The sequence below is a fragment of the Barbatula barbatula genome (assembly GCF_947034865.1).
Source record: "Barbatula barbatula genome assembly, chromosome: 15".
NCBI classification, from domain to species: Eukaryota; Metazoa; Chordata; class Actinopteri; order Cypriniformes; family Nemacheilidae; genus Barbatula; species Barbatula barbatula.
The window spans coordinates 10,263,798-10,272,107 of record NC_136778.1 but is presented as its reverse complement, the minus strand read 5'-3'; the positions used below and the strand labels follow the sequence as shown (position 1 = coordinate 10,272,107).

Here is an 8,310-nt window from a genome sequence, read left to right as displayed (position 1 = left end):
ATCTTCATCACTTCATCTTTATCTTGTTCTTCTTGTGAGGCCAACAACAGTTTAACAGTATAACCATTATTTAAAATAAATGGCACAATAAGTTGTCTGAATTGTCTCTTTTTCCAAAATGGAGATTTGAAGCAGTCCAGTTCATTCTTGGAGGAGCCAAAAGGACAAGGAGACATTTTCTAGGTAAGAAAATGCAAGCGAATGACACTTCTAATGACACGTGATGTGGAACTATTTTTTTACCTTAAGCTGCTCTCCTTACTGCTGAACGAATGAGTAGTCATAAGAGTTTAATTCCCTCTAGCGATATACAGACCAACCGGATCTGCACTGCATTTATTGAGACACAATATGATTCAGCTGAATTGGTCCGGTTTAATACAGACTCTGAATAAACGTGGCGGGGTGTTCTGATCCAGATAAGACGAAAGTTAAACGTTTCTTGCTGCATACAGTAATGTAGTTTTGAGGACACTGATGTTTTGTATAGTACACTTGTGCATTGCCTTTATGCGTTTGTCAACCTCTTATATCCAAATAAACTTGAAGGGTTTGATCGGTTTCCTGGTTTCCACGATCGATCCCGACATTGTCAGTGCCATGCTCTTTATGTAATAATAATACATAAACAAAAAGGGCCGTAAAAGTCATCTAGAGTTCACACTGAAACATAGGCATGCAGTATAAAGATAGACTTGTAGCATGATATTTCCATTTTACGAGGGATGTGTTAATTGACAGTAAGTCGCCACTTGTGCATTTGTGGACAAAGGCATCTGCTAAATGAATGTAAATGTAGCATGATAAAGAGGTCATAATTTGAGAATAAACCAGCCATTGATCAATTCATAAAAAGAACCACAACTATCCATTTTATATTGAGGAATTTCAGACCACTGGATGGCAAATCGACCAGTCAGAATAGAGTATTCCGGAGTGCTGCGTAATAATAGATGATAATTATACAGATTATTTTCTGCTGATCCATCAGATGTACAGTAGTAAAACTACATCATCACTTGTTCATTAATCTTTGCAGGAGACAGCTTGTTGCTGGTGTGTTTCCGCCTGGGCATCAACTACCATCGTCCTTCACCCATCCCTCGTCGCAGATCACCCTCACCTGCCAGTCATCAGAACCCATCATCAGAACTGTATATATTCACTCTTGTGTTCCCTGTACCTTTGTCTGGTACCTCCTTTACTTACTGTTAAGTTACACTATGTTTTTGTATGGTGTCATTGGATCTTTAATTAAACGATCACATTTTTATCTACAGTTCTGTAACAGCTGGCTGCCATAATATGCTTGACTCTGAATAAAGGACTGCTGCAAAGAGTTGTTCCACATGACAGACCTCCTCTGAGTCGGCCGATCTTTGGGAGATCACAATCTCCTCCTGAAGATTAGCAAGACAACGGAGATGATAGTGGACTTCAGTACAAAGCCGGAGAGGAGGAACTACCAACCAATCACAATCAACGCGACTCCAGTGGAGAGAGTGGACAGTTTACGGTATCTTGGGATTCACATCTCACAGAACCTGTCATGGTCATGTCAAGAAGGCGTGTGTGTGTGTGTGTGTGTGTGTGTGCGAAAGGATGTTCCTGTCGTAAATCACATTTTTCGGCTGGAGGGCCAGGCTGTTTTCATATTATGTGTTACAGAGAACCAACAGTTTGGGGAGAATGGAGTCAGATTATCGTGTCACGAGGTGATTGGTTCCAGAGGATTGAACGCCCGCCCAAGGAAGGGGAGGAGCCTGAAGAGAGAATCGACGTCACATATATTATAAATATCTGTAACCTGGAAGTGTGTTTTTCAGTTGTTCGCTCATATATATGTTGAGAGGCAACCCCAGCTGGAAAGAAGCTTTTACATCTGATAATAAATTTTACTTAAACTTATTGGGAAAAACTGTCTCTTTGACTCTTCTTCAAATTTTTGAACATGCAGGACTGAAGCGAAAAGTCCGCATCGCTGTAGTAGGCTTCAACTCTGAGAGAGAGATAGAGCTGCACTTCTTAACCTCGTGTCCAAACTATACGGACATCAGAGAAACATTCTTCCCCCAGTTCACAAACTTCCACAAAGACTTCAACCAGTTTCAACAACAGGACAAGATCTCATACATACTGGGAGAAAAGCCCATCAGCTCAAACCTGGCGGCGAGATACGTCAAGTCCTGTCACGACAGAAGAGCAACAACCAGCACAACACAGACACAACACACACAACACTGACACAACACACACAACACAGACACAACACACACAACACAGACACAACACAGACACAACACACACAACACAGACACAACACTGACACAACACAGACACAACACAACACTGACACAACACACACAAACTGACACTTATGACAAGATCCTGTCACTTTCACTGAGAACTTTTGTCAATACTTTGCACTTTTATGTCTGTATTGATATGTACATATTGTTTCTTATATAGGATACTCTTATTTTATTTTTTACAGAATGTTTATATTTAATCTTCCTGCTTTGGCAATGTAAAACACTTTTTTATCATGCCAATAAAGCTTTTTTGAATCTTGAGAGAGAGTGAGCGTGAGAGAGAGAGAAACATTTAACACTTATGAAATGTTGAAGTTGTAGAGAGATAAAGTCAAATAGAATATTCATGTTACTTACTTCTACTTCAAATGTGTAAATATAAGAGCAATACCCACCAATTCAATCGTCTCCCTTCTTTCCTCAATTGTTTGTTAATATGTCTATTAAATTCTTCCCCTTCACTGAAATACACGTGTTGCATCTCCTTAATGCTGGCAAGGATCTCCCTTTTTGGATTGTTCTATGCATCTTGAAAAAGAGAGAGCCTATTATATATAGAATATTTTGAGATCATCTCAATTCAAATATCCCTATTGCATTTTTCTCATCGTCTGTCCTACAATGATCCTAACCAAATCCATAAAATTCATATTGGTAATGCAGAACATCACAGAAACTAACATGTGATAACCGTGTGGTGGTCACAGGCCTGCAGATTTGGCCAAATTGTTACAGAATCTTAAAACTGCCAAATGTCTCATTCATGATTGCAAAACCAACGCCAAAACGACAGGCTACTTGTAGTGCAACCAGGCAGTTGAATTATGAAAGGTGTTTTATACTTGACCAATAAGGTAAAACAATGATTAACCAAGTTTTAACACTAAGACAGTAAGGTACAGGTAAATCTTACATATTTAACATCAACATGCTCTCATGCTCATTTTCTTTACGTTAAAAACGTCGAAGTAATTAATACAACTAGAACACGAATTCTAAAATCATGGGAATTAGTTATTAATTGATAGTTAGCTCTCACTTTGGCCACGTAAACTTTGCTTCGTTTAAACGTAATATAATACAAGTTAATTGAATATCGGTAATCACATTATCCATGTCATCCATCTTAAATTATTGTTTCTGGTGATCATCCAGTTCGGCAGGTGGCGCTGTCACAAAAAAACTAGGTTCCTTTAACCGGGGTCCTATAACTGCACCTACCGATTGTGCAGGATTACCCTTCTCCTCAGAGAAGGTACACGGGACCGGAAGTAAACAAAAACACAGGACTGGAATGTGCCATTTGGGACAGAGCAAAGAACGAAAGCTAACCAGGAAACACTGTGAACAGTGTTGAGATTTTGCGTCTTCGTGTTTTGCTGCGGATATAAACGCATGAAAATGGTACTGAAAAACCTCCTGCCTATTGCCTCGGAGCTTTGGTCATGCACTGGTACTCTGTTGCTGTGTTTCTTCCTCATGCTCATGATCGCAGACCATCTGAGAAACAGAAAACCCAGAAACTACCCCCCTGGGCCCACACCTCTACCTTTCATCGGGAACATCTTTCATCTGGATGCCACACAACCTCATATTCACCTGACGAAGGTAATTTACAATGTACATGTGCAGCATCTGTAGTTTGACAAAATTTTCTGTAGACAAAAATGTTTAGCATTGTTTTTAATTTAGGCAAAGAATACATTTAAATGTATTTCTTTCATATATTTTCATCCCTTTAATTCTAATGATTAGGTTAGATTAGATTCAACTTTATTGTCATTACACATATACAAGTACAGTGTAACAAAATGTAGTTTAGGTCTAACCAGAAGTGCAATTAGCAAGTGCAGGATATACAATATTAGGAAAATATTATACAGTGGGCATGGACTATGAAAATATGACAGTAGGTATGTCAGGTTCATGACAACACAATCAACTCTCGTATTCTCTACAGTTGTCTGAAAACTATGGCAACATTTTCAGCATGCGTTTTGGAACCCTGAACACTGTTATTGTGAATAAATACAGCATGGTGAAGGAAGCTCTTATCGACCAGGCAAACATTTTCACAGGCCGTCCGAGTAATGATGTGCTTAAAAGGATAATGAACTGCCAAGGTATAAAGCAATCTTGGGGAAATCCACAATAGATGACTTAAATCATTTCCCAGCTTTTTTCTGATAATTGAATTGCCGTGTGACACTGTAATGTCTGACAACAGGTGTAACCTTCAACAACGGCAACAGCTGGAAACAACAGAGGCGTTTCACTCTCAGTACTCTTAAATACTTTGGTGTGGGAAAGAAAAGCCTGGAATCTAGCATCATGGAAGAGTATGAATTTCTGCACAAGGCCATCATGGATACCAATGGTACAGTGTAGACAGAATGTTTTGGTTACTTTTAAGTTTGTTGAAGTCAGAAACGCGAATTATTTATTTGTTTAAAGACACAAAAACTTATGTCAACTCCGATCATGTTATTGCAAGACAATACTGATTATTTGTATCAAATCTATTCTCTAAGGGGTGCCATTTGATGCCTGTTATTTTATCAACAATGCTGTCTCCAACATCATCTGCTCCATGGTGTTTGGAAGGAGGTTCGAGTACACTGACCAGAGGTTTCTAAACATGCTCAGTCTGTTGTCTAAAACCCTCAAACTACAAGGATCAGTGTGGATACAGGTACTGACAGGCCCATTGTTGATGATAATAAATCTGACGATAATGTGATAAACACGGCACTAAAATGTCACAAAATGAAATACTATTGTGAAAATGCCTGTGGACGTGTCCATTCTGAAGCTTGTCTATTCTTCATTTAGCTTTATGGGGCTTTTCCACGTGTTATGGATCTTCTTCCAGGACCTCACAAGGAACTTTTCTCCTGCTTCGAACAAGTCCGTGCTTTTATTAAGGAAGAGGTTGGCAAACATTATGAAGACTGGGACCCTTCATCACCCAGAGATTTTATTGACTGCTATCTTAATGAAATCCAAAAGGTAATTTTGTGTATCCTCTAACCAAAAAAGCTTTTTTATTATAATAATTGGTTATTTTGTCTCTGTGTGCTGTGTGCTTTCCTGTGTCTCAGTGGTTAGAGCATGACGTTAGCAATGCCAAGGGCATGGGTTCGATGCCAGGGATTGCACATATCTATAGTTAAATGCAATGTAAGTCGCTTTGGATAAAAACGTCTGCCAAATGCTTGAATGTAAATGTGTTGTTTATAGAGAAAAGATGACCAGGAAGCAGGATTTCATGAAGAGGGTCTGCATTACTCCGTTCTTGATTTGTTTGTGGCAGGGACCGAGACCACATCTACCACTCTTCTGTGGGCCTTTGTGTACATGATGAAATACCCAGAAATCCAAGGTATTCTGCCAATGAGATGGTGGCAACAGTGGTTGTACAGTGTGTCTTTTAATGGGTACATTTTTGTTTACACATTCAGAAAAGGTTCAGATAGAAATAGACACGGTAATTGGACAATCCCGCCGACCCAACATAGATGACAGAGCTAACATGCCGTACACTAATGCTGTCATCTACGAGGTCCAGAGAATGGGTAATGTTGTGCCCCTCAGTGTGCCAAGAATGACCACTGAGAATACATTATTAGGAGGATATTTTATTCCAAAGGTGAGATTTTACCTGCACCATATGGGCTTCATGTTTACAATAACCAGATCGTATCCTCATTACAGCAATCTTTTTCAATTTAAATATGTAGAATAAATTATCTTTATGATGGTGTCTGTCTTTTGTAATGTTGTATCTTCGAGTGTCTGATGTTAATGTGCTTTTGTATTTAAAGGGTACACAGATCATTCCTAACCTGACATCCGTACTGTCTGATGAGACGATGTGGAAGTCACCATATTTATTTGACCCACAAAATTTTCTAAGCACTTAAGGCAGCTTTGAAAAACCTGATGCCTTTATTCCGTTTTCAGCAGGTGAATTTCTTATTTTTATAAGCATTTCTAGATAAGCATGTTAAAGCGATAGTTCACCCCAAAATAAAAACATTCTGTCATCATTTACTCACCTTCATGAAATTTCACCTGTCTTTCTTCTCCAACTCAAAAGAAGATATTTTGAACAATGTTGGTTAAAGAAAACTGTTGGTCTCACAACCCCTCACATAGTGTTCCACTAGATGGTGCCATTGTATGCAATCCATCAGTATTATATAACAGCCTGGCAGTCTATGACAGCTCCTGACTGGGTGATTCGCACTATAGACATCACTATAAAAACAGTTTTCAGTTGTCAAAAAAAACCTCGTTTCAGCAGGGTTCTCTCTTCTTAAACACATTCTGAAATAAGAAATATTAGCCCTTCTCAAGAAGGGGGCGGTACCGGTGGCACCTCCGCATCACGCAATCAGGGATTTTACTCCCGTTATTATATGGCCTGCGGGTTTACATTGACAGGACTAATGCTTTTAAAAAGAGCTATTCGCTCTTTTTTCCTGGGTTCCACCACACGGCGAACCCCCCTTTCCAAACAACAGATCTCTCCCGTAGGCTTGTGGAAGCTACATCCATTGCATATAAATTTTAGCCCCAAGGGGGCCTTAGAGATCCCTCTACCAGAGGCTTTGTTTCTCTTGGACTCTGGTTGGGGGAGTTTTCCGGCTAGATGTTACAAGGCTTACTCTATCCCTCCTTTAATCAGGGCCGAGCGTATACTGTACATGTCGCTAGCATGTTATAAATTTTTCCCCACCTGACACCATAAGTTCATATCTGTGTGCGTTGTCAGGTTTGTTTATGTATGCATGTTGCCACATGTCATCCATACATTTACTGGGATATCTCACTGCCCACGTGGGTTGTTATAGTGACTTGTCATCCATCGCCTTTTCAGGTGACAGTCCTCTGGCTTTCAGAGCCTCGCTGTGAGTGTATAGGTCATCCGGGGAGCTGCCCGTATCTCCCGTAGGTGTATCTTGAACACAAGTTGTCGAAAGAGAACAATAGGTTACTGTTTGTAACACCGGTTCTCTGAAACATCGAGTGGAGAGGTCGATCAAGTTTACCCCGCTTGTTGCACGAGAACCGAATATGCTCACTGAGGAATGGTAGCGTGTGCAGGTGCCTTTATGCATTGGGTGACATAATCTGGCATAGGGAACACACTCCTGTCTGTCAAAGCCAGACTTGGTGCAGTTGGACGCTTCTGCAGAGGTCAGGTACGGATGGCCTTCCCATAGGTGGATTCCTCCTCTCTATGCTTCAGAGAACCGGGGTTACGAACAATAACCTATTGTTTTCTTTTACCAAAAGTTTTCGAAATATCTTCTATTGGGTTCTGAAGGAGTAAGATTAGGTTTGAAATGTCATGATGGGGTGAAAACGATGATAGAATCGATATTATGCGGTGAACGATCCTTTTTAAATTGTGAAATAATACTAAGGTTTATTGTGAGAGTTTGTTTATTTTCACATTTGCCACCAACTATATGTGCAATATGAACTTTAGTGTTTATTTTTCCTCCCAGGAAAACGGTCTTGTCCAGGAGAAACGCTTGCCCGTATGGAGCTGTTTCTCTTCTTCACATCTCTTCTTCAGTCTTTTAATCTCTCTCCTCCAGTTGGAACACAGATAAACCTGGACTTTAAATTTGGAATGACCCTTTCCCCAAAGCCATTCAGAATAAGCTTTACTCCCCGTTAATGAAACAACGCTGTATGTTACTGCAGTACAGCATGTATACGACTGTTACATTCAAAATAAATTTTACTTTAAGTACTTTTCTTTGTGCCTTCTAAATCAATATTCATGCATCCACAGCTAACAATTTGAATAATTAGGCCTACCTAAAAATACCTAACAAAAAAAAATTATATCTAAAAGTATATTTTTATGTGAAAGATACTACACAATTTGTTAAAATGCATGTTGGGCTTCTTTGCTGAAAGTGGTACTATGTGACAATTGTTGAACTTGTGGGGTATATTTTTAAGTAATTTTGACTAGTAA

At 39.5% G+C, this 8,310-nt stretch overlaps 1 protein-coding gene across 2 annotated transcripts; it reads left to right on the top strand.

The window, feature by feature from the left end:
• Positions 1-3,537: 3,537 nt before the first annotated feature.
• On the top strand, positions 3,538-8,085 carry LOC306904417 (cytochrome P450 2J2-like). Of its 2 annotated transcripts, XM_079474293.1 has the most exons (9): positions 3,549-3,920; positions 4,273-4,435; positions 4,540-4,689; positions 4,844-5,004; positions 5,145-5,321; positions 5,553-5,694; positions 5,774-5,961; positions 6,137-6,278; positions 7,829-8,085. In XM_079474293.1, the coding sequence occupies exons 1-8, from the start codon at positions 3,708-3,710 to the stop codon at positions 6,233-6,235; spliced, it is 1,293 nt and encodes a 430-aa protein (XP_079330419.1). In that variant the 5' UTR covers positions 3,549-3,707; the 3' UTR covers positions 6,236-6,278; positions 7,829-8,085. The 2 variants fall into 2 exon arrangements, with proteins under 2 accessions (XP_079330420.1, XP_079330419.1); XM_079474294.1 differs by lacking the exon at positions 4,273-4,435 and having other exon boundaries at positions 3,538-3,920.
• Positions 8,086-8,310: the final 225 nt, after the last annotated feature.

Coding starts and splice junctions, on each gene's coding strand:
- LOC306904417 (XM_079474293.1), top strand. CDS start 3,708: ATGAAAATGGTACTGAAAAACCTCCTGCCTATTGCCTCGGAGCTTTGG. Junction 4,436..4,539: donor AAGGATAATGAACTGCCAAG/GTATAAAGCAAT, acceptor GTCTGACAACAG/GTGTAACCTTCAACAACGGC. Junction 5,962..6,136: donor GAGGATATTTTATTCCAAAG/GTGAGATTTTAC, acceptor TTGTATTTAAAG/GGTACACAGATCATTCCTAA.